A 26,501-nucleotide genomic window follows, 5' to 3' on the forward strand; every position below is an offset into this window, starting at 1 on the left:
GAGAGCAGCATGATAGCTGAAGGTCTAAATGGTTCACTGTCTACTTGTCTTATTGTGCCTCCTTAATGATGTGCCTTCCTCTTGTTTGGTATTTATTTCACTTGTCTTATTATTTTTATTTCCTGCACAGTCCATGTGGAGCACTCACAATTTCTTTGTGCATATAGAATAGAATAGAATAGAATAGAATGCCTTTATTGTCACTATACAGTTGTACAATGAGATACAGAGCATCTCCTACTCAGTGTAAACATGCTGGGGGGGGTACAGTTCTGCAGCGCTATGTACATATGGACAGTATTAACACAGGGAAAAACATATATATATATATATATATATATATATATATAAGATGTAAGTAATATGTAATAAATAGTGTTATGTATATACAGTTGAGTCATTGCACATAGAATTGGTATTGCACACTGGTGGTCCATAGAGGAAGTGGGATATCGGTGCATGTGTGAGTTCAGGGTGGTTATCGCTTTGGGGAAGAAACTGTTTTTGAGTCTGTGGGTTTTTGTGCTGATGCACCTGTGGTGCTTCCCTGAGGGAAGCAGGCTGAACATGTTAAAGCCAGGGTGGGAGCTGTCCTTGATGATGTTTGCTGCTCTGCTGAGGCAGCGGGAGGAATAGATGTCCATCAGGGAGGGGAGAGGGCAGCCGATGATCTTTTGTGCTGTCTTGACCACACTCTGAAGCCTCACTCTATCCGCCTTGGTGCAGCTGCCGTACCATATGATGCAGTAGGTTAGCAGGCTCTCAATGGACTAGCAGTAGAAGGTAGAAGTAGAAGGTCAGCAGCAGGTTGGAGTTCAGCTTGTACTTCCTGAGGACTCTCAGGAAGTGCAGCCGCTGTTGGGCCTTCTTGATGACCGCTGAGATGTTGACTGTCCAGGAGATGTCAGCAGAGATGAGGACACATATGCCGGTTCGAGCCCCGGCTTGGACAGCCTCGGTCGTTGTGTCCTTGGGCAAGACACTTCACCCGTTGCCTACTGGTGGTGGTCAGAGGGCCCGGTGGCGCCAGTGTCCGGCAGCCTCGCCTCTGTCAGTGCCCCAGGGTGGCTGTGGCTACAATGTAGCTGCCATCACCAGTGTGTGAATGTGTGGATGACTGGATATGTAAAGCGCTTTGGGGTCCTTAGGGACTAGTAAAGCGCTATATAAATACAAGCCATTTACCATTTATTCTATAAAAGTCAACTCAGTTTAATTGATATGGTGACCCCCATGAGCAAGCATTTGGCGACAGTGGGAAGGAAAAAGTCCATTTTCAGAGGAAGAAACCGCCGACAGAACCAGGCTCAGGGAGGGTCAGCCACGACTGATGGGTGTGATGGGAGAGAGACTGGACAGAAGAGTTGGAAGAGTTTAACAATCAGTAATGATTAAATGCAAAGTGGTGTATAAACACACAGCATGAGTGAAGAAGAATCACCCAGTGCATCATGGGAATCCCCCGGCAGCCTACGTCAATCCGGTTGTTCAGTGATGACGCGACGAATCCTACTTCCGGGCCTAAAGTAGTCTGCGTTTAATATGGCTTTTGTGTTGTTAACATGTTTAATGTTTTGTATTTTCTTCTATTTGATCTCAAAAAGCTCCTAAAACAGTCAGTGATCACTGTTGACCTCCCTCGGCTTTTATTACCACTAATCATTTATTTAAGCTCAGTTTTTAAAACCTTAGGATGTAGCTACAGCCCAGCCCATGCAGCAGTATATGAATGACTAACCTCGTATTGTGGATGGATTATCTCAGTTGTTCTCCTGGCTGAAGTTTGGTCCTTTTACAGCATCCTGCCACGCGATTACATTTGTTCCTGACCACCGAGAACACTCACGTTAACTTTTATCGAGTGGGAAAAAAGTTAGCTTGTTTATATTATGCTAACATAGCTGTGTCGCTAGCGGTCACGTAGCACATCATTATATACCAGCTAGCCCAACTTCAGTAACCCTACAAATGTCACTGCTGTTTAGTTTCTGTCTTCATTTATGTTGGAAGTGATAGCAGAGCTGTACGTTTGAATTTGTTTCCAAAACCCCGCAGTCAGGACATGCTATATTGTATTTAGATAGAAGCTAGCGAGCTAACTCCCTGCTAACTTCTAACTCCGTTAAATGTCATAAATTCCGTTTTCATGGATGCCTGGATGTTAAACTCAATTGTTACACCTGGTAGAGCAGAACGCTGATCATTTTATTAAAGATGAAAGACTTTAGACAGTTTTTCAACTCTCAGTAATGCCATAGTGATCGTTTGATATATGGACCTGCAGCGGAGTTTAGGCCCAGACACGGCTAGTGACGTCAGACTTCACGACCGGATTGCAGCATAACTAAGGGAGGATTCAGGGTCACCTGGTCCAGCCCTAACTATATGCTTTAGCAAAAAGGAAAGTTTGAAGCCTAATCTTGAAAGTAGAGATAGTGTCTGTCTCCTGAATCCAAACTGGAAGCTGGTTCCACAGAAGAGGGGCCTGAAAACTGAAGGCTCTGCCTCCCATTCTACTTTTAAATACTCTAGGAACAACAAGTAGGCCTGCAGAGCGAGAGCGAAGTGCTCTAATAGGGTGATATGGTACTACAAGGTCATTAAGATACGATGGGGCCTGATTATTTAAGACCTTGTATGTGATTGTGGATTTAATAAAGAGAAGCTAATATCAGACAAACCTGCTCTCTCGTCCCTGTCGATGCTCTTGCTGCAGCAGTTTGTAGAAAAACCTGATACTAAATTACACAACTACATGAACACGTTTCTCAGCGTCACTCTGAGACAGGATGTTTTTAGAGATGTTGCACAAATTAAAGAAAGCAGTCTTACATATTTGTTTAATATGCAGACTGAAGAACATAGAAGTCGAAAACACCTCCAACGGTGTTATTAGAAGCCAAGGTAATGCCAGTATCTGCTTAGACACCATATTTCTAAGACTGGCTTCATGCATAGATAAAGCTGGGTATCATCTGCATAGCAGGGAAAATTTAAGCTATTCATTTGAATGATGCTGCCTAAGGGAAGCATGTGTAATGTAAACAGACGTGGTTCAAGCACTGAACCCTGTGGAACTCCATTAATGACCTTTATGTGTGAAGAGGCCTCTCCATTGAACGCCAAACCTTTACGTTACGACTGGATCATTTAGGGCTTTGAATGCTTTGAAAGTTACAAAAGGTCAGTGGACAGAAGCTAATGTGAAGGAACATGAGTGAGCGTTGAACTTTTTAAATGTTATAAATACAGTTACACTGTTTTAAATAAAAAAAAAAATCATTATTATACAACTTTTTTTTACATGTCTTCACTTCTTTCAGTCAACTTAAACAAATGAGCTGCTGCAATTCTGAAGTTTCCAGGAAATAATCAAATGTTCCATCGTCTAAAGGTGCACAGTACGTTATATTTTCAGATGGTCAGTGGTTCAAACTGACAGGAGAAACTTCTTACAACACTGCACAGAAAGTAATCTGACCCGGGGGAACTCAGTCATGAAATGTTTTTGGTAAGAAACCTTTCCCACAAAGGCGCCTCGCTCTCTGCTCCGCTCTGACAGGCAGTCAGGACTCAAAGAGAGGAAGTGTGTAGCTCTCTCAGTTCGTTTGAATAAGGTCACACATTTATTCTAAAAGAGGAAGTGTTGATATTCAAACTGAAGAGTTACTATCCTCACCCGTCTGTTCCAGCTGACAGTGTTTGTGATGTTAGTCCCAAAAGCCTGAGTCATCTTTAGTATAAACTAAACAACACCTCTGTACTTTAACCAGGGAGGGAAGGTACTTCATGAAGGGCTGTGCACTCTGCTGCAGAGCTTCTGTTATTAAGCTGCCATTGCTCTGATTCGCTTTGTTATACTCCAGACTGACAGAGATGATGAACACAGGCTGGCAGAGAGAAGCCATCAGTCGCCCATTAAAAAGACAGGTCACCACTGGACACTGCAGGCATTATACAGCACACACACACACACACACACACACACACACACCCGCACACACCCACACACCCACACACACACACACACACCCACACACACCCACACACACGCACACACACGCACAAACACACACCCACACACCCACACACACACACACACACACACACACACACACACACACACATATTGTGAAAGAAAAATCTCCTGTGGGATCCTGGATCTGCCAGGAGATCAGAGACTAACCAGAGTTGCATCCTTGTTAGGAAGCTTAAACCGTGCATATGAAGACGTGTGTCCAGAGTACAGGACCAAGTGCAGCTTGTAGAGTTCGCACAGTTTATCTGCTCCTTTAAAAAGCACCTATAATTGTAATTTTGCAGCATTCGTGCAAACCTTACCCTGTGCGCACTGCTCAGATCAAAGGAACACTTTTTATTCACATTAAACTTCTGGGTTATTGATCTGATCAGATAAGTATCAGAGGGCGTTGTTGATCAGTTTGATCAAATTAACATCAGTTTCAGCAGAGGCGCAACAATGACACAACCTGTAAACAGGAATGATGTTACAGGTGGAGGTCGCCGACATGTTTCTCTCTCCTCGTCTTTGGCTCGAGTCACTGCTGCTAGCATGAGCTGAAGGCTGCACAGGTAGTCCAACCCCTCCAGTGCCTCATGTGGGGAGAGTATGCAGGCAGGTCCTGGAGCATGAATGAACTGATACAGCTGAACAACAACAGAATGCCTCTGGGCCACTATGATGCCTCCAGGTTGCACCTTGGGCTGTCCAGAAACCCTGATGCCCTGCTCCAGATCCCACAGGACACCGTGGTCTCATTAGGAGCCCCGACATTCTCAGGTATGTATACAAACATAACAGGACCACTTTGAGTTGCTGCAATTAAATTTCGGCAAAATGGACCAGCCTCTCGCAAAATGTTTTCACTTTGATTTCTGGGCTGTTTTTGAGTTCAGCCCTCTGTAAGTTGATCATTTCCATCGAACAATACGGAGTCCTTTCATTCCTACACACACATTACCCAATATATATGTGTACATATGTGTAAATAATGTGTATATATGTGTACATATGTCTATATATGTCTGTCAGACATCAAACGTGATTTTTCTTGTGTTTTGTAGGTAAATGTGTTCAAAAACTTTTCCCCTTTATGATTAAAAGGATGAGACACCAAATCAGTCTAGAGGCACATCTTGGTAACACCTCTGTGCGTTTGTTTGGGCAGTTATTTTTGATGCACCCATCTCAATCGGGGGCTGGAAAAGCCCCTGAGTGACAAACACTGTTGCCTCGTATAATCGTCGGACCGTTCACTGTTGCTGTGTTTGGTGCTGTATAAATAACAGTGAACTGAGCATGTGAGAGAGTTTCCTGTTGCTAGATTGTCAGTAGGATTTGTTTTCTTCTCTTTTTTAACCAGTGCAGCAGTGAGAGGTGTGTGAGGGACACGCGCTCTCTCCATCACGTTCGCTGTCCGTGCACCACGACAGAGGCCGAGTGCGCGGTGCCGTCTTCTGATGGTAACATAGTAACTGACAGCGAAGAAGCAACCCTCTGCATCAGCCTTCGGTCATGTCTTTTACGTTGAAGCTGGTTTTCCCTTCTGTCTTGTTTGGGCAGTACCTCCTGCTTTAGTTCCTTCTTTGTAAGCTATTTTTTCCTGCCTGCCTCTACATCCTACATTGGGTTCTTGTGTCCACCCCACACAAGCATTAACTGCAATTGTTTCCCTGTCTGAAAGCCAAACTGTGAATGACAGTTTCTGTTCTCAGAACCGTTCTTTTTCAATAAAACTCAAAGGACACACATTCAGAGTGGCAGCGAGAAAACAAACCAGCCTAAATTCTGTTTAACCACCTTGTGAAAATGTTGTCAGTGGCCGTCAGCGCGCTCCTTGGCTGAGATCTTACGTTACTGCTTTCTTTATCACCTGCTCCTTCCCTCCCACCATCTATTTCCCAGGTCATGATGGGTAATTGGAGATTTCTGACAGGAAGTGACACTGTGTTGTTTCTTCGCTTGTCATGTTGTGAAGAAGCGTGTTGGTTTATAATTTGCATAAAAGCCCTTAGAGGAACCAGGCGCCCGATGCTGCTGCTGGGCAGTGCCAGAGTGTGGCTGACCTTCAAGAAGCACATATACTGGCAGTGGGTGGGGTCGTGGTGTAAGTGGGAGTTTTGGGGAGATCTTTTCACAACCAAAAACCGAGGCAAGAATCCTCTTCACAACAACGGTGGCGACACCTCTGAAGCAGCGTTTGCCGCTGCTCTGCCAGGATATTTATACCAGAGCTACTGTCAAGCCCCCCCCCTCCCCAGTTTTCAAACCGCTGCACTTGTTGACGGCGTCTCGTGCTCGAGTTCATTTGTGTAGATGACCTGTCAAACGAGCAGCCTCTGGCTAATGCTGAGGAGCTCAAGCAGCAGGTTTGTCATCACTGCTATTAATAGCATTATCACTTCTGGGACAGCAGGAGGAACAGATCCAGAAATTCAATCCAGCCTCTTGATAGAAGAGAAGCACCATTTATTGTAAAGCCACGTCCTTCCTGCGGCCTGAGACAGCGTGTTGTCTCCTGTCGTCCATTTTACTCATGTCTGATTCAATCCGCCCTGCTGGTGACTTACAGCTCTGTAGTTTGGACACTGTTGGTACACTGGTGTCACACGAATTGTTCTCACTATAAAAATCAAGTGCATTTCAATGTTAATGCACCGCGCACAGACAAAGTCGTTCTCCCATTCTGGGATCACTCCAGAGCTGTATGTCTTTGTGACATCAGGAAATTAGATGAAAGCCTGTAAAGCTGCAAAGATTCATAGTCAGCGAGTGAACTGCTCGGTGCCGGGTAATCACTCGTGCTCAGGGGGAACTCGGACGAAGGTGAGATGAGCACTTTTCTCTTTTCTTTTTTTCAGGGGACAAAAACAAGTTTTCCATGAACATGTTCAGAAAGATGAACATCTTTGAGCCGGACCCACAGACACCACGCGCAGCTGTTCCCATTCGCGTGCTGTGTGTTGCTTCGGCCTCTGATTGTGGATTGCGGGAGCTCCGAGGCACATACATGTAATGTTGATGACGATCCTTTTGCTCTGATGATGCCAAAGCACTGCAGTAAAATATTTTAAGGATTGCAGCACCAACACTTACTTAAAGGACAAATTTGTTTTGAGCAATAATATCGATTGTGGAGTAAACTCAGCCTTCATCCTGTGATAAATGACTTCATTAGAGCAAATATGAATCCTGTCACAAGTTGGATTGTTGGCTGGTGAATGATCAACAGTATCTTTTAGCAACAGATGGGAGACACAGATGATGCTGTTACTGCTGATAGTCAGGAGCATCTCATGCTGTCAGCCCAGCTCTGTGTTTGTGTGGCAAAAAGCACAGAACAGCACCTTTTAAACGCACGTCGTCAGCGAGTCGGGTAATTGCTTCATATGCTGCATCTGATTCCATGTGTGATGAGGGGCTGAGTGACAGGATGAGCCCGTCATCACACAGTGACTCATCCGGTCCAAAGCGATCGAGCCCACAAACAGCCTGGATGTGCTGCTGCTGGTGATGATGATGATGATGATGACGTGTATGTGCCAGTTGCCAATTAAAATGTTGACTTTGGGGAGAAGGGAAAATGAGTAGTGACAAGTGTAGAAAGTGGGCTGTCAGAGATTGTGCAGGTTACTGACATCAAACACAGAATAACAGGTTAAAGGCAGACGGACTAACCACAGTCTTAAAACACCGGCTGTGTTGAAATCACTCCTGTTAATTTCTGAGTTACAAAGGAGGTGAAATCACAGACATAAAAGACAACTATACTTTGAATCATCAGTGTACATGTAACCGGCCACGTGATTGGGTAACGAGAGTAGCTGCTGTGGCTCTGTGTTCTCGCGCTGCTGTAAGGTTTGTTTGTTATGGGACGGGTTCCTTTTTAGGGAATGGATTCAAACCCTCCTTCTGCTTCCTGTCCCTGCAGAGATTTTCTCCCCCGATACAAAGATTTGCATCCGACGCTAACTGATGATTCAACATTGTCTTTCAGTGTGATGTGGATGGTTCTGCCTTTATTTGTATGTTGCCCACATTGGTCTCATACTCCACTGTGAACCAGTATTTATGTGATTGCAGCTAGAGCCCAGCTGACACTGAGAATAGGAAATATCCAAATTGAAATCAACTGAGTCCACCTATGCTGGACTGGGATGGGGTCAAGTATCCCTGGAACACTAGTTGGATGGGGGGCATTAAACCTGGAGTGGGTAGCACGGTTTTAGTGTCATGTGAATAAACATAGACAAACATTGTGGAAGGGAACCAGTCTCCTAAAGCTCTGACTGGAGACTTTGGCCAATCACAGGTTTTGTTTTCCACTCCAGCTCAGGTGAGTGACAGACAGTATTTAAGATCCAGTCTTTTATCTGATTTCCAGCAGAACAGCTCGCCTTGAAAGGTGAGAGTCAATTTATGCAAAAATGAAGCTCAGAAATCTTTTTTTAGCTTATGACACGTGGACCACCGAGGGAAGAGCTGCAGCTATTTTCTATTTTACAATTCTGCCTGTTTTACATTTCCTTTTGCACATTTTTGCCTACTGCTCATTAAACTAATCAAATTTGGTTTACAGGGCCTGGAAAGTACTATTGCATATGTGAAAAGGTGTGGTATGTCTCAACAAAAGGCTGTGCAACCTTTAAAGTAGCCACACACGACGTAACTTGAATCATTGGTGGTCAGGGCTGAAGACTACAAGTTAAATGAGGGAGTTAAAAAGACGTTACCTCCTCGTTTTTGCTTGAGCCTAGCTCCAGGCTGAACCACAGTGACTGCAATCCTACCAGTCAAGTGCTTGTTTGTCACAAAGCCAAGACGGAGCATGGACCGTGGTGTAATCACTCTGCTCCATCCATGGGGCTCTGTGCGAGCAGGCAGCATCTACTGATGGGAAAGTAACCTCAAAGTGCAACTTGACTCTTATTGACTAGCTCTCACAGACGTGGGAAACTAACACCGGCAGGAGAAAATGGAAACATAGCTTTTTAATAGAACAGATTGAACTCTATATCTGCTTTTCATGAAAGATTTCAGAGCAAATACTGAGCCGACTTGTGAAATTATGTCTAAGTAAAGCTTTTAAAATGTGGAAATGGTGCTGTGGGAAAGGTTTGAGGACTTGGAATAATATAAGAAATGTGTGCAACTCCTGCAGGTCCCCGCAACAGTAGATGGTGCGAGAACCGTCCACTCTGAATAGGATGATTACCAGGATTTGGAGCATGTTGGTTCTGATGATCTGAAAAGTGAACACCTCCCTAATAGAGGCTGCTTCTTAAATCAAGACGTGAATGTAAAGTGTTGAGCTGATATTAAAGCAGCATGAAAGCAGCCAGTTCTCCCCTGACATTAAACCATTGCTCTTATTTTCTCGGGCTGACGGGCGGCGCAGCATCCTGCCGCGGCAGACTGTGCAATGATGGATTTCTCACAGATGTGCAGAGCTCTGAATGGGGAAGAAGTGAACGGGAAAGGGGGTAGAGAGGTTTGTTAATGGCAAAGTGGCTGGGCGGGAATGACTTCCCACTTGGGCTGCCTGTCAGGTACACCTGCTCCAAAATGCGGTCACCTCACGACATCATCGTCTCCTTGAGTCAAAGTCAGCGTCAGCAGCAGCTGCCTGGCCCACAGCTTTGGGGACAGAGCTCTACGGCGAACATCAATGGTGGCTGTTTTTCACAGTTAAATTTAAATTAGTCTGGAGTTCACATCGATTTCTAAACCACAGGCGCACAGAGAGTGGCGTGTGTCATCTTCGGTGGGCACTCGTGGGTTCTGTCGAGATGGAGGAGAACGTCTTTTTTTATGCTTGGAAGGGCAGGGCTCATTTCCCTCATGCAAATGACCCTGCAAGCGAAAGGGGAAAGCAAATGCTATTGGAAGGCTGACAGTGGTGTGTGGAAAATGTTGTGTGACTGGCACTGAGACTAGTACAGTCCCCCAGTGTGTGCCACAGAAGGGAAAGAGGGAGCGAGCCAAAAAGAGGGGTGTGTGGAGGTGGGGGGAGGTGGGGATTTCCTTTTCATAAGAGCTTTGGTGTTGGAGGGGTTCGCTTGAAATTTATGTCACCGTGAGGCCTGATGCAAAACTTTTAGCTCACACAGCAGGATGGACACACACACACACGAGCACAAGTTTAAAAAGAATTTGATGCTGTAAGTCAGTAATAATCCCACTGACTGTGCATGTGAGTGGGCAGCGAGCAGCCCAAGTGGAACCTGTGGTCATATTGTCTGCTGGGACGTGTGGATAACTGTAGTGAGGTCTGGCTTTTCAAACAGAAATGGACTGAACATGGAGACGAAGGCAAAGACAGGCCCTCCAAATCAAGTGCGAGGACACTACCAGGCACTTAGCATCCCAGAACTTCACGTAGCGGCTGCCATCCTCCAGACAGCAGTTCTGGAAGTTACGTAAGTTTCAGATATAAATATACTTTTTCTTCTGCTGTGACAGAAGAGGCCAGCTGTGAGCAGGGACAGAATTGGAGCACCCTGTTCCTTTTATAGTTTGTGCCCAACGAGGTCCCAGTCCGGTGCCTGTGATCTCCAACAGCAGACCCACTTCAGAGTCCACATACTGCGGGGGGATTGTGCTGCAGCCTCACACTCGGAATGAAGCGATGGACGTGAAATCTGGAACGCCCGTTTCCTTACTAGCATTCATTTGGCTGATTCTTCCCCAGATGACGATGAATTTTTGAAACTTCTTGGAAAACGTCTTCTGTTCCCATAAGCATCGACTCGAAACTGTAAAGCACTGCGAACAGTAATGTTTCTCAGGCAGGCTGATGATGACATCTCAACCATTGAGATATCAGTTAGAGGGTGAAAGAGAGTTTAATTGGCCAACAGGCGGGGATACTTGAATGTTTTAGTGATGTCTGCTCGCCATGCTATGTAAGAGCATCATTGCAAAAGACAATTTTCCAGGAAGTTCAGGTGTTAATGGGGCCTTGTTAATGATTTGCAAAATACTGTTTTCGTGTGCACTAAGGATCGCCTGCACTCTTATCTGAAGGAAGTGAATGTAAGCAAGTGTTTTAGGTGCATTTTAATGTGTTGCTGCTGCAGGTTTATGTGTGTTAACCTTAAATGGTTTTGCATCAGCTGCAAAATAAGATGCTTTATACCAAAAACAAGTTGCCACAAATATGCTACATTTATTATTTATTCCTCATAAGCTGAAATGTATGCATGTGTTCTCACTTTAAATGTGCTTTCTCCTCTTGTATGAGTTCAAGCCTGCATCTGAAATCTTCCTTTTAAGCATTCAGCCTCGTTCCTGAGGACTCAAGGTTGTTTCTCAGTACCGGTGCAGCCAGGAATGGACTTCAGAAGGACACTCCAGCCAAGTCTCCTTTAGAGAACACTCTGGCACCATCGCAAGGACGAAGAACAGCTGTCACCGTTTGTTCTGCTTAGCTGTTAGTGTGATCCCCGCTTTTGAAAAGACGCCACAGCCATCGTGCTTCATTGTGGTCAAATGATTTCTTTCACTGTTTCATTTGCATTTTTATCTTGCAAATAAACCGAATAAAACCACAGCTGTGTTTCAGAGGGTTCCTGTGTGGTAAATGTAGTCGAAACCTCATTTAGTCCGGTTAGCTGCAACATGTGGAAAATGTTGCTCATTCATAACTTTTTCTCACAGTTAACTCCCTGAAAATGAAACCACAGCACATTCAGATTATCTCCTGTCTCATCATTCTCGTAGTAACTAATATCCATATGAACACACTTTAATTTTTTACTCCTGCTTCTATTTCAGTTAATTATTTCCAAACATGCTGATAAAGCTATTAGTTGGAGCTGCAGTCATTTCCAAAAAAAGGAGAAAAAAAGAAAAGAAAAATAATTCCAACGCGTGAAACAGAAACTTTGGAGTGAAACATGTGCAGATGAACCTGCACATGTTTCACTCTTCTATCTCAGCTTTCGGCTCCACGGTGGATGAGCCTGGAGCGCAGGGCAGCCATGTCTTTAAGCTAAAAACCTAAATGACCGCATCTACATGCTCACTGCGCAGCGGGCATCAGAGCTGCACATAGGAGTCTTCGGCTCCTATGTGCACTTGTCTCTCACACGCAGCAGCAGCAGTTTTGTGTGCTGTGCTTTCAAACCTGCGCTTTGAACAGCGCCTTGTTCAAGTTCAACTCAGCCTCTGATGAGCAGCTGAAGTTTAGGCAAAAAAAAAAAAAGACAAACCCCCTACAAGGAGCAGCAACCATGACAGAGTATGTACAAGTTATTAACCCGCATTACACCACACGGAGCACGGGTCCTATTTCAAGGGGATATGTCTGAGGTGGCTGCGGGCGGGGGGGTCTGCGCTCAGGTACACGCAGCCAATGAGGGCAGGAGGGAGTGCCCACAACAACCGAGAGGCGGTCCGCGTCGGCACAGACACAGCACACCTTCAGATGGGGATGAAGTAGCAGCGGCAGTCGAGCAACACAGAAAGAGCAGCGTCTGAACCGCGGATCCGGAGGTTTTCTTCACTTGGGGGGGGGGACAGGTGACCGACCGCTCCCGCGTCCTTCGGTGGAAATTACTGCTCGTACACCCTCCAGGCACGCGCACCCTCCGATTCCCACAATAGATGTGACTGAACTACATTTCTGTCTGATCATCTAAGCCCGGCACACCAACATGGAAAATGCGCACACTAAATCGGCGACTGAAGTTTTAGACAACTTCGGTGTGAACGAAAACACTGGGCTGACTCTCGAACAGGTCAAAGCCAACCTGGAGAAATATGGACCGAACGGTGAGTAGCTCTGTAAATCATTTCCCTCTTAAATTTGCGGCTCGTGGCTGCTGCGTGTCATGATGTATATCGATTCATTTCCCAGGAAATCCCTCAGCAGCCGTTATATTTCATGCTGAGGCAGATCGTGCGCGTAAAAAACAGCCCCGTTCCCTCAGGCGCACAGTCAGTGGAAATGTCAGAGGCACATTCATTGATGCTCATGCCCGTGTTGAAACACCTCGCAGCGAGCACATAGAAGCCCCGTCTGGGAAGGAAAGGTGTAATGCAAGCCTGACCAATCCAGCTACATCTGTGTTTGAGTTAGTCCCCCTCCCCGAGGTCGTAGTCCCCCTCCCCGAGGTCGCCTCGTGTCTGGTCTGGTTTGAAGTCATGTCAAGTGGCTTAGTGAGCAGACAGACAGCGCGCTTGTATCTCACCAAAACCAAAGAAGGGTCCACTGACCAAATACCGACACAGTATGCGCAGCTGTGTGAGGACGGGCATCCTCGGCTGTCCTGCAGAGTTCGGGCTTTGGGGCATGGTCTGTGCCGTAAATAATCACACTGAAAATCTTGAACAACCTGTTTTCACTTTCAACAGTGGTTCTTACACAGGGCCTCTACTTTGCAGTTCAAATTACACGATAACAGAGGGAGTAGCTGGGTCAAGTCATGTAACGTTTCAGAGTGACATACTGGACCAGGCCCGGGTTGCCAGGTCTGCCTGTCAAAGCCTCTTTCAATTGAGGCTCTCAGCTGGACTGATGCTGATCATGAGCAAGCCTGTTCAGGTCTACCTCATCGCGTACATGCACCGACACATACTGGTGTTTGCGTGGTTTTGTGTGGAGTTTGGGCCTGACACCAACGCACCTATCGCTCCTGGCCTGTCATTTGCATGTGCTGCCAAGCTGTTGAGCAGAGCCGCGCATTGTGCCAGTCGAACAGTAGCCCTTTTGTTGCAGCCAGCCGACTCTACCCAGGGGCTCGTGATGACTTCATGGAAAAAAGCAACGTCTTGCTACAGATAACATCTCTTTCGCTTTGAGCTGTGAACTTCCTGCCTTGTGTGAGCGCGCTGCAGAGAAACACTGGAGGGAGGGAATACCCCCCCTTTTTTTCCCCAGTTTTTGGGGGCTACCTGCAAAAGGGTTATCATGTGCTTTTTCCCAAGTCAAAGCTGTTGAAAAATGACAGCAGGAGAGTTGACGGGTCTGTTTACTATTTTAGTGCATGTCCCTGCAAAGTGATATACGGCTGCTTAACTGCTGCTTCCCCTCTGCTCGCAAACCACAGACTTTGTAGATGAAGCAAGGGCCTCATATGCGCCTTGCTGTTTTGTTCCAGGCTACGTTGGTTCAAAGCAGCTCGCGGCTGGTATGATTACCTTGCCTCCACTGACATGTGTGCACTGTCTGGTTAGCAGGGGACCCCAAACATGCGAGATCCTCCACTATTCGTCTGAGCTCAGCGTTTGCCTCGGTTTGGAGGCAGATAGGACGTGAAAATGACGCGAGCTGCTGTCCAAGTGTCGCTCCAGCTGTCTGTGTAAGGAGGCACGACACGCTAGGAAGATTACATGATCTGTTTGACTCCGAGATGACACTGTCGTGGGCCTGGTGGGACTTTATCCTCTTGCACTGCCTCTGCTGTTTGAGATGAGACTGTGTCCTGCACTATTATGTCGGTGCATAATATGGAGGTCACAAATAAAGGGAAACCACCATGAGGTTAAATATCGGCCTAGTATGAGATTTTTCCCCTGATTGTGGTGTAGATGGCAACAGGTTCAAACCTTACTGATACTTATATCATCTTTCTTTGTAACTTGTTGCTGAAACGTAAATACAGGTGAGCTTTCTATCAGCACTTTAAACGCGCTCCATCGGAGCAGCCGCCCTCAGGCTTTGTTGGAACATTAGCTCCCACATATGGAGAGAGCCTTTTCTACACAGCAGTCTGTGCTGCAGAAAGGAGGCAGCTGGCCTTTTAGTCACACCTTCCGTTTATGGTCTAGCAGCAGCTCGCTTATTTGCAACTCCATTCACAGAGACGCACACTACAGGCATCCAGCTAAACTACTGTTGAGCGCTGCAAGCACCTCAATTTGTGAGACAGTTTATCACTTTCATCATTGTGATGCAGCAGGAGAGAGGAAGTCGCAGGTCTGTCTCTCCTGTGTGTGGGTGCACACTTGTGGTGCTCAGTGATTGTGTGCTGCACTCATTGTTAGGAAGAGTCAGAAAAACGACACGTTTGCTCTCTAAACTTTCTTTGTTTAAAAAACCGACATTTTAAAGTAGCTGACACTCGAATGAATGAACGAGTGGTCATGGCATCAGTCTTCTTCTTAGGAATTGAATATATTAAATGATGTTTAAATTGAGAAGGATTCTTACTCAGAGCATGTTAAATAATTAGATTTCATTCATATCCTCCTGTTTTGGAACAAAGGCCCCTTCTGTGACTAATTTACAGTGTGAGGCTTTTCTATTTCCTTTCTTTATGGGTTCTGTTTTTTCAGTTACTTTGCACAAGTGCAGAGCCTTCAGAATAGCCTGAATGTGTTAGGATGTCACTCGACACTCCCTGGAGTATAGTTGTGCAACATTTACAGGTTAAACAACTTGGTATGACGTGTCATTGCGCCACCATTGCTCCGTGTCCAAAATGACATGCGTTTTCTGGCTCGCAGATGGAAATGCTTCGAGTCAAATTGCCGGTGGCAGCAAACCGAAAGTGTTCGATTGATAAACTGTCATGAATGCCACTGAACTTCTTCTCTTCTTTGAAGTTGTTTGAATTAAAGCGTTTGGTTACTTTCACTGATGGAAGCTGCCTGTTGTTGTTATTCTAAGGTGATTCTGTCTTTATCTAAGCTGTTTCTTCAGTCTGGTTTCTGCCACACATAATAACTACAGCTTCCTCTGGTAGGATCTCGCTCTCACACAGGGCTGTTTCTCTTCCTGTTCTGCAGATCAATATAAAAGCTGCCTGACTTAATCTCTCCTCCATTTGAAATGTGAGAGACACGCTGCTTCCTGCTCCTCCTCTCTGCCGGCACACTCACCATGGCGCTTTGCAGAGCGCGTCTCGATCACTGAAAAGTGTCCAGTTGAGACTTAAACTGCGGTAACAGTGTTGGTGTTGTGTGGGCTGAGAGAAGTTGTAGAAAAGTAATTTGAAGTCTTCGGGGTGTTGAGTCACTTCCCTGTTGTAGTGGCTCTGTGTGTGCCTGCCCAGCTGCCTTCTAAGGGACTGTGATCCTGTTCTAGCTTGTCACTTGTCTCGGCTTCTTCCCTCCCACCCCTGCATGTGTCACTCATCATCAAGCCCTTATGTTAACATGATATTGAGTCATGAGGCTCTAACACGTTGCCTGGATGCTCTGCTACAGCACGGTCCGATCCACAGAGGAGATGCACGGAGTTTGTGTTCCAAAGTGTGGGCAGTATGCAGAGCGTGTGCTGTAGCCTACACTGCCTTCAAATATACCACAAAGAGGTAAAGAGCACATGAAAGTCATTAAATAGCATTCAGAGACGTCCAAGAGCAGCGTGGGTTATGGATAATCAGCTGCATGTCAATTAATGATCATTAGTGGCTGGAACACTAGAACCTAACAGTTGGATCAATGGTTAAATAACAGACTGAATCTAAAAGATGGCAGCAGTTCCCAGTCTGAAAGGTGAAGCCAATGGCCAGCAGGGGGCGCCTCCTCTGGTTTGGATGCTGAAGCTTGTGATCTGAGTAAACACTTTCCTGATGAGTTTGTGATTCTAATTGTTAGTTTCAAGTTTAGTACCGCAGAACGTTCATGTAGAAAATCATTCGTATTGTAAGTAAAACGTGATGAAGCTGAGTGTGCCTACAAGTTGTGATTGCACGCACATGCAACGAGCGTCCTTGCTTTTTGTGTTAATTCCACCCAATGACTGCAGTAGTTTCTACAGTCACCGATTCTGCCCTTTACTAGCAACACTTTATGCACCCATCCATCGAGCCAGCGTCTCAATCACTTATCTGTCTACATATTGTATATAATAAAAAAGAAAATGTCACCATAACCATGCTCAGCTTGCACGTGACCCTCCAGAGTGTGGCCCACAATCCAAACAACGGAGCTGTACGAAGGAAAGGGAAGTACAGAGTGTTGGCTTCACAGGCAGACCTGCTTTAGGAGCTGTTTTTGGCCCTTTCTGAATACGATGGTTAAAACTACCGATCATTTTGGCAAAATAACCACACACTGTTCGAAGAGAATAGTGCATTTATAGCAGTTGTTTGGGGTTCGTTTCAGACGTCGAGAACAATCGTGTCCCTGTGATTATGAGCTGTTAGCAGGTGGGTGTGATGGCAGGATCACAGACATGGCTGAGAAGGGGCTTTTACAATGTTAAGCATATATTCAAATGCTAGGGCACAAGTATTCACACAGCCTATAGAAGTCGCTCAACTAGTTTCAGTGGCTTCCATTGCTTCAGGGTTCACATCAGTGAAGTTGTAATCTATCAGGCACGTGATTGGACAGAAGTGGCGCTCTGGTTTCCAAACCTAGAAGAAACTCTATAAATACACAGATATTTCAGTCTGTCCGTTTGGGGATTTCTGGCTATTTTCCACAGCGTCTTCGTTTGGTGGCCAGATGCCTGTTGAGATGTTCGAAAAATGGTTCTTTGCACAGCTGTGACCTTAAAGAGGAAACTCTGAGCCCTGACGCGATACGGGCTCTTTGCTAATCACCTCAAGCATGTCCTGCTCTGTTGACAGGCCCTCTTCCTTTTCCTCTATAATTTGACAGCAGAGCTGAAGATACTTAGTGGCAATATGTGGGGAAAAGCACTTTATTGGATGCTTATTTAAACTTGCATCTGATGTAGAAAGAGCAGTGTGCAGTGTGCGTGGGGTGTGAACAGTTAGAGAGCAGTGTTCTTTACATTAAGGCCTAAATATAGATGTCGTATCTCTGGTCTTCATCAGCACTTTCACTCTTTTGTGGCTCAGTCGAGCATGGCGTGCAAATGATCGATGCAGTAAAATAAGCAGGACACTTGCATGCGTGCATTTAGAACGTGAGAATGATGCTACAGTTTGATTTCAGCATGCTCTATCTTGTGCAACAACCAAAGGGAAAAAACTTGCTCTCTTTTTCCCTGACCACAGCTTTGATGACGTCAGATACAGTGCAGCCAATGGACAGCTGCAATGGCCGTTACCCTCAATCTCATGTCGTAACTGGCTCGAAAAGAGGAAAATCTCCACTGTGAAACTAAATTCAGTCTCTCTAATGACGCAGACTTTCAGAGAGAAGCTGCACAAAAGAGCCAATCTCCTTTCAGCTTTGACAGCTGATGGTATTTCTCCTCTGTGGGCTCAGCAGGGGAAGAATCACGACTCTATCGGTTAATCGATATCATCGCAGCTAATGCCAAATTGTATTGAGCAGAACATCCTACGTCCTTTTTGTCCCCACTGTGCATGTTAATATAATTTTCCTTCCACCAAAATGAAACCATTGTTCCAACTTATTTTGACAAAGTTTGTATAATGTGAACTGGGAAAACGTTAATGCTGTTCTTATTCTGCTGTTAGGGAAAACTTGGTCCTTTGTTGCTCAAGAAATCTTGACTTATTCTAACTTTATATTTCAGGATTTTTCCTGAAATATTTCAAAGAACAGCAGAATTTTTGCCGGCAATAAAAACTTTACAGAAACTGAGCTGTGCTTCCACTGATGTTTGAATGCCTGCAGGCTAAAGGATTCACTACTTCAGAAATTGGTCCAATACTGTTTCAAATAACTGAATCAAATATATGTGACATTGAGCCAATTTGGGTTGGCTCAAAATTTGACAAGATGTTGCCAGTTCCAGTAGCAGGAATCCCTCTCTTCTAGCTTTTTCTTTGTGTGGGAATTTGCATTTTGGGGAAAAGCCACATTTTGGCTGGGTCACCAGTGAACATTTCTATGCTTCTCTCAAACTGAGTTGTTGTCACTTCAGAAGTCATCAGACTTTTCCTCTAACTACACGGTCACCATTTCTGCAGCTCCAACACTCTACGACTACTTTCACTGTTTGACTAAACAGCTGCTCCCCTCAGCTTTGTTGCGTGCTGCTAAATAGCATTAGCATGCTACACTAGAATCCTCGTGTTCTCATTGGCGTTTAGCTCAAAGCACCACAGTTAGCTTGGCTGTGTTGACTTAATCTTCTTTTGTTTGAGCGGAGCAGCTTTAATCCACTATGAACGATTTCTGGGGCTTAAATGACTGAACATCGGCCGTATGTGAGGACTTGATGTTCTTGTAGTAACTTTAGCATCACTGCTCTTGTTCCTGTGGTAGCAGATCTTTAGGGTTGCCTGGCAGAGGTCAGGGATTCCTAAAGATGGTCGCTGATACTCGCCCACGTAACGTAGTTCGATATGAGCTCCTCAGAATAGGGAAGCCCTCTGTCGATATTTATGTAAAGGAGAGAAACTTTGACATTATCAGACTGCGGATGTCTGTTCTGCAGTCACTTGCAGTGTTTTCTGTGCAGCGGAGATAATGATGTTAGGGTGGAGAATGAAGTACATTTATCATTCACATTTGATACGGTTAATGCATTCAGACCTTTTCCAGTGGGACAACACATTTAGTGGATGTAGGAAGCTATCATTAGGGGTTACCATCATGCTATTTATAGACCTGTTTTGCATTCAGGGTTAGTGGATGGAGCCGAATCCTTCAGCTAGTACACGCCTCACCACACTGCCTCCATACTCCTTTCTCCTTCACCCCCGTGCTCCTCCTCAATCGATGGGTGACTGTAAGCTGTGTGCTCGGAGGTGTGTCTGCTTGTCTGCATGCTAATGGTGTTTTAGTAGCAGGCCAGCAGTGAGCTTATCTACATGAGAATGTGTGGGGGCTTGGTGCCTGCATGCTACATCAAGGTCCCACTGATTGCATAATAGTTATTCTTGGTCAATTTTGACAGACACTTGCACATTACCTTGTAACGCACTTGTTTTCAAGGAGTCTTCATGAGTCAAGTCGCCATGGTAACTGCTGAAAACTTTGTTGTGTTTGTAGTTTTCACAAGTCAGCCTGGATTCTGGCTTGTTAACACTGCTTAACACACTCAGATGTGATGTTTACTGGGGGTTTTAATGATAGGGCCTGTAATTTGTTAATGGACTCAGAGCAAGGGGGGGGGGGGGGGGGGGGGGGCAGCTCGGACTGTGAGATCCTTTATCGGCAGATTGTTTGCAGTGCAGAAAGAAAGACGGACTGTTTCCTGCTTTGCTTCCTGATGCTCTGAACACAGAGAGCATCTCACTGTTGCTGTTGTTGGCAACTGTCTCCAGGAAGTGTCTCCCTTCTTCTAGGCACTGCTCAGTTTTTCTGTTCTGCGTAAACAGCCTCTTTTATTCATTGTCTGGGCTGGGAGAAGGGAGGAGGAGGTGGGGAGGTGCTGTGGGGACATGAGGAGAGAGGTGAAGTCAGTATTCAGGAATGTGCCTGGGCAAGCCTCGCGCTGACAGAGCCCGGATGACTGGGAGGGAATCCTTGGCAGAGGGAAGCCGGGGAACCCCGTTCAACACCTCAATCTCTTTTCCTCGCTGTATCCCCCACCCTCGTGTCTGTCTCGTCCTTTCAGTCAGCCCGTCTTTGTCTCATGCAGTCGGGTCACAGCCAGCCTGTCTGCCATAAAAACATTATACAACCGGGGAGGCACAGTTATGGGGAAAGAGGCTTATGTCACACTGGTGGAGCATGGAAAACAGCAGAACCCACTTCTCCACATTTCTGCTGCTGCTGGCAGAGTGCACTCAGAAAACCCTTCAGATGGCAGGTTAGAAAAGCTATTCACAGTGACTCATCAGCTATTAATACACAGTCTGAGGAGGGTGTTTTGTGGAGCGGAGAGAGCTGACCACAGTGTGAGGGTCAACCCCCGCAAGATGGTTGTTTTCTAATACAGAAATGCTAACAGATCAGCTGCATGTTTGACCTTATCAAACCTTATCAAGTGGACATTGAAGTGGTGGCCTGTGTGTAGTTTTATTAAAGTAAATAAAGGAGCCTTTTCATCTAATTTGGCATGCTCCCCGGTTGCTTTTAGCATCTCTTCTCCACCTAAAAACACAGTTTATTTCTCTCTGCGCCAGCGAGTGGAAGGAGTGCCGAGGCCTCGTGTCACGGCCTCTTTCCAGTTCCTCTCTACACATTAGACACACGTGTTGCACAGTGTGGTCAGAGCATGCAGAGAAACACGGGGTTTCCACTGCTTAAAGGAGAATGCTGCTATTATTGAGAGCTGCAGCCCACTGCCTTCTAAGTATAGCTGCTTTTCCACAGTCATTCTGTAATGAGGGCTGTAATTCAAGCTTTTACTTATTTTATATGCAGAAAAAGCTTCACTTAAAAGGAGTGGATTAAAGAATAATATTTTTTTGATTCCCTTAGTCGGTAAGAAAACACGCACACTCTCCTGGAAAGAATTCATAACTAATCCCGCCGAAGCAAACGCGTCCAGTGATGCATCCTCAGGTCGTTTGCTACGTCCGACCTGTTCAGTCGTAACTTTGCACTGGACCCGATATGGGCCCGACAAACACGGCGACTATGCTTTTGTCTCATTGTGGTGACACTGATCAACAGTGCTTGTCAATTGGAGCATTTTTAGAACATGACTGATGTGTTTTCTACTCTTGCCGCTGACTCATGTACGTGGGGGGATGTCGGAATGCCAAAAAACAAACAATTTCTCCTTTGAAATGTTGATTAAGCCTGAAAATGACAAGAAAATGTTACAGAACGGAGCAACGTGCTGAAATCTTGGTGATTGTTTTTGTGGGATATTAGCTCGTGGATGAACAAAAGGGTTTGGTGCAGTAAACAGAATGTGCACCAGTGCTGAGAGCAACCCGTTGCCTTGATAAACTAACACAGATTACCTTTATTATAAAGCTAATCTTATTTCTGAACTGAAGTGGCTCATTGGATAGATTCGTTATAATTGCAATCACTCTGTCTAATCTAACTTACACTAGCATCGGGAGCTTTGCTGCCGCGCTCAGAAACAGCATGGAAGCTGCAGGGATTCATGAGGTTGGACGTTTATAACAAAGTTAGTTAAAAAATTTAGTTTAGTTTTGAGCAAAAAAAGTGTCTCCCATATACGACTGTCAGCTTACTGAATAACCTGTTTGCAATCAGCAGTGACTTGATAATGAGGTCAGTCAGAGGTCGCCCGGGCCTTCAGAAATATCTGATTAACAGGCGGTGGGTATGGGTTTCCAAAAGAATATCAACTGAAGTTTTATAACTTGGCTTTTCAGTCTTAGTGAAGAAACGCTCGTCATGAAACATCTGTGAGGTGGCGAGACTGAGTCTGGTTAGCCGTTACATCACCACGAGCAGTCAAAGGTGATTGGTGGTCTGTGGTTCGCTGTGCAAAACATCCCGAGCTGCACTTCCATGAGTGGCTGATCCTAGAATTGGACTTGCAGGTCATCACAACAGTAGACGTGTGATTGCGTCCTGTCCTGCCTCACTGCGCGGAGCGTTTAATCATCGTAACCAAGCGGAACAATTCAACAGAGCAATTTGTGCGTGTCTGTGCATCTTAAAGTCACACTGAGGTAATCAAACGTATTAACTGCTCTCTTCTTGTTTTTCTCCTCCGCCTCGGCCCTGCCGATTCGACTCTTCTACGACCTGCACCGCGTGACATCCACAGAGCTCCCAGCTGAAGAAGGTAAATATTGATTTTTGCACTGAGCTGTGATCCTCCTCTCTGTGCTTAATGAAGTATCCTGAGCCGGGATCTTTTCTTTCTTTCTTGTTGTTGACTGAGGGGTAATCTTGGCAGTGTCCACTATAGCAGCTACCCACCCATGGACACACAACACTGTAGATACAGCATTGGTCTTGTTTTATCAGTATTAGAGAGCTAATGTCAACACGTCTTTCCAGGACACACGTCTTTACAGCGAGAGCCTTCAACGTTAAATCAAGTGTGATGCATCGAGGTGTGCAATGTGTACTTAAACATTTCAGGCAAGTCCCTGTGGGAGTTGGTGGTGGAGCAGTTTGAAGACCTCTTGGTGAGGATCCTGCTGCTGGCTGCCTGCGTCTCCTTTGTAAGTATGACCCTGCTAATTAAAATGTGTCAGTCTCCATTTTCAGATGTACCGCTCGGGGATCTGAGACCCTAACTGTCCAGGAAGTCGCCACCTAATAGACTGCACTGTTATTCCCCTGTTAGGATTCTGGTTACCCAGTTTGTGTGGAAACGTGTCTGTCGCAGGCTTTTCCACCCAGTGCTGATATGCGTTCAGTGCAGTCTCCTTGCTTGTGCCAAACTGGAAACAAAACTCTCAATCAAAGCTCCCGTTCCCTCAGACTGTGACCCCGGTTGCAGTTTGAGGGAGGTGAAGGTCAGAGAGGGGTGGAGTGGTGCAATCCTCACTGCATAATAACTTTTTCCATCTATTACAGCACAGCACTGGTGACTTGGGATGGAATTGCTCTAGCTGTTTCTGAAAGTAGGAAAACGGCACAAAAACCGACCCAATCTATCTTTTACTGTTTCTTCTGTTAGTGACAAACGCGGAGTGCAGGCGTGGGCTTTGGTGCCATGACTTTGAAGCATGGCTTAAATTTCCTCATGCAAATCAGGCTTTCCTTACTTTTACCAGATTGTTTATAGTGGAACCTGCTCCACTGCTACACTACCCGAACACTTTACAGTGTCACCGTTGCCTGGAGTGGTGTCAGCTCAGAAACTCAAGTTTCCTTGTGACCTGATTCAACTTGAAATCCAAAGTCATCCAGCCCAGAGAGTTGACTTTATTAGAACTCTTATTTCACAGCTATTTTGCTGTTTTGTTGCTGTTTTGAATGTTTCCACTACAACCAGGGTGTGGCTGATTCTCAGTGGACTGAACTTGAGCCCTAATCTCGGACTTATTTGTCTGCTAATTTCAATATATTCAAATTGACAGTATTAGATTCCCTGGTTCCTTTCCATGACGCACCAGTGGGAAACTGGGCAAGTTGGGACATTTTATAAAATATGCTATTAATGTACAGCAAATAAATGAGGAACTGAATTCACAAACAGTTAGTTATGCACCAGCTTACAGTTACAGACTGTGCAAAAGCCTCATTTCTTTAGACTGTGCTTGGAGAATGGGTGCAGCAGTTTATTGAACTGTGCAAACAGGCATGGAACAGCTGGAAAGTCAATATTTGGTGTGTGCGTCTTTATTCTTGAACAGCCTGAACTCTTGAAGTGTTCTTGTACTTTTCTCTGGGTCTCTTGAAGGCTCTTCTTTGGATCTCGGCTGCTTTTTCTTCTTTTCTCTGTCAAGATGAAAACTGAAAACTGCATCTGGATCCAACACCACTGCTGCCCCAAACCCTGACGCAGCCTCCACCATGTAGATATCGACTCCCTGTCGGACGATTGACATTGACGATGATTTCAGCCCAAAAAATGTAAACTTGGATCCGTGGCTCCATCAGACGTTGCCACTGATTCTCAGCTCAGTTCCTGTGTGACGTGGCATACCTCAGCCTTTTCCCCTTCCTTATAAAATGCTTCGTGACATCCACCCTTCCACTGATGCCGTTCCCGATGAGGCTTCAGTGAACAGTAGGTGGATCAACTGAAGATGCATTTTTCCTGTTTATCCATTTCTCAAGGACGTGACTTTCACATACTGTTCATCTGATGGATGTTAGGCAGAGAGATGTAGCCTGATATTAGGATACATCAAATGTGCGATAACGATGTTTCTGTGGAAGTTAAGAAAGTATTGTTTGATGCTTGCACACATCAGCATTTGTAAGTGGAAGTGAGCGAAGGTCATTTCCATCTTTCTTTTCCAGTGAGCTTCATTGTGTCAGTGATGACACGCTTCCTGTTTTGCAGTGTGTGTGTATTGAAATGAGGTGGCAGCAGCACCACGGTAGTGTAATAGTAGTGACTCAGCATTATGTCACAGTGCCCGTCAGCACAAAGGCAGCTGGGGGCACATTTAAAGTAAAAGCAGCAGATATCTGTTAAAGTAACTGAACCCTGTGACTCCTCAGGAGCTGCGCAGTACTGTCACACAACAAAGCTGAAAATGTTTTCTCCGTCTGGGCTGAGCTTTTTAACCAGCTGCCCGAAGCCCTGCTTTTCCACTATGCAACCACTTCAGTGCTTTCCATCCACCGTTTGCTCTTCCTGTCATGTGGAGAGCGATGTGTGGGTCACGCATCACCAGGTTCCACACGGCTCCCGCGGCTCTCAGACACGCCCGGGCTCGTCTTGGAACATAAACGCATCCTGTTGATGATATCGCAATAATATAGTGATATGACATTTTTCTGTCGTGGACGGTACGGCACAGCCCTCCCTGCCACCTCTTCTTTTGTCTTGCACTCACCCGGCACACTGCACAGCATGCCGAGGAAATTACTTTATTCCTGACTGGACTGAAAATGAGCGGAAAGGCAGACAAAGGAAACTATGAACGACCCTCAGACAAAGTCTGGCTCATTGGAAGCACAATATAAAGAAAGGAGGTGACGCGCAGAAGGCCACACTACACGACGTTCCATGAGTTCTCCTTTCTGATCAATATGATTTATGAATAAGGCTTTTCTGAAACTCTGTGGCATGTCGCTGTGTGTGTGGGATCTGAGGAACGCGAGCTGTATGCTGATGTTGGTGATGGAGCATGAGTTTCCAAACCCATCAGTGAAACTGAGCTTAATTTTGTCTCAGACTGCCAAATGCATGCAGTGAAATTTCCACCAGAATCCCTCAATAAGTTCAAAAAGCCAAAGAAATCTCCAGCTTTTGAACTCCTGCTCGCCGTGAAGGTGGGCGTTGGTACTCGGTCCGCTCTCTGAACGCGTCCTGGTTTTTTGAGCCATCCATACTCGGAGGACTGACATTGGTGCCCTCCACTCTCCGCTCAGACAGGAGGGAGATTTACCGTCCCACACGATGGGGAATGATGAGCTATCGACCGAGCTCAGGCTGCCGTGACGTATACGCTGGCTCTTAATACTCTGCAGAGAAAATTGTCCTCTGTCTTTGATAAGTCCCATCAGATAATCGAAAAATAGATCCACTTTACCCACTGCTGTCTGTGCTGCTCTCTGCTGCAGACATTTTAGTTTCTACTCTCACCAGTGATAAAATAATGTGAAAACTATTCTCTGTTCCTCTGGGGTATCTTATTGTGTTATTATTTTATAATGAACCATAAAGGCACGATGTAGTCTAGAAACAAACTGGACATACAGTGCATGTGTAAAGACCTACAGCTCAGCTGTTGGGTGACTGTGCTTTTGCCACAATGAACTATATCTGGTAAAAAACGATCACAAATATCAGAGTGCAGGGATGTTTTTCATGCTTAAGCTGCCTGACGCACACAGACGTGTCTTTAAAGACTAATAGATACTGAGTGGTACTAAATGATAAGTTTAGTTTTTTCAAAGTTTCTACAAAGTTAAATATGTGTTTATTAGTGGATAATTGTTTCCCGTGACCACTGATGTGAAGGGCAGCCTGTTTAAGAGTCTTTATCATTTTATAGTTTCAGCTGTTTGAATAATAATAATGAAAATTTCACAGTTTGAGACAAAGATATAAACCATGTTCTAAGTCTGCATTCATCAGGGAGCTGTGGACTGGACGTCGTGTGATGTTGGTAGGCATTTGTAAAATGTC

The 26,501-nt window shown here is 45.4% G+C and overlaps 1 protein-coding gene across 2 annotated transcripts in view; it reads left to right on the top strand.

Annotated features, from left to right (window-relative positions):
* Positions 1-12,341: 12,341 nt before the first annotated feature.
* The window catches only part of atp2a3 (ATPase sarcoplasmic/endoplasmic reticulum Ca2+ transporting 3), a 40,323-nt gene continuing 26,163 nt past the window's right edge, over positions 12,342-26,501 (top strand). For both annotated transcript variants that reach the window (XM_026181199.1, XM_026181198.1), the window contains exons 1-3: positions 12,342-12,796; positions 22,506-22,523; positions 22,826-22,908. In XM_026181199.1, the coding sequence (XP_026036984.1) occupies positions 12,679-12,796; positions 22,506-22,523; positions 22,826-22,908 (219 nt within the window). In that variant the 5' untranslated portion in view covers positions 12,342-12,678. The remainder of the gene's footprint in view (positions 12,797-22,505; positions 22,524-22,825; positions 22,909-26,501) is intronic.

This window comes from Astatotilapia calliptera, chromosome 10 (genome assembly GCF_900246225.1).
Source record: "Astatotilapia calliptera chromosome 10, fAstCal1.2, whole genome shotgun sequence".
NCBI lineage: Eukaryota > Metazoa > Chordata > Actinopteri > Cichliformes > Cichlidae > Astatotilapia > Astatotilapia calliptera.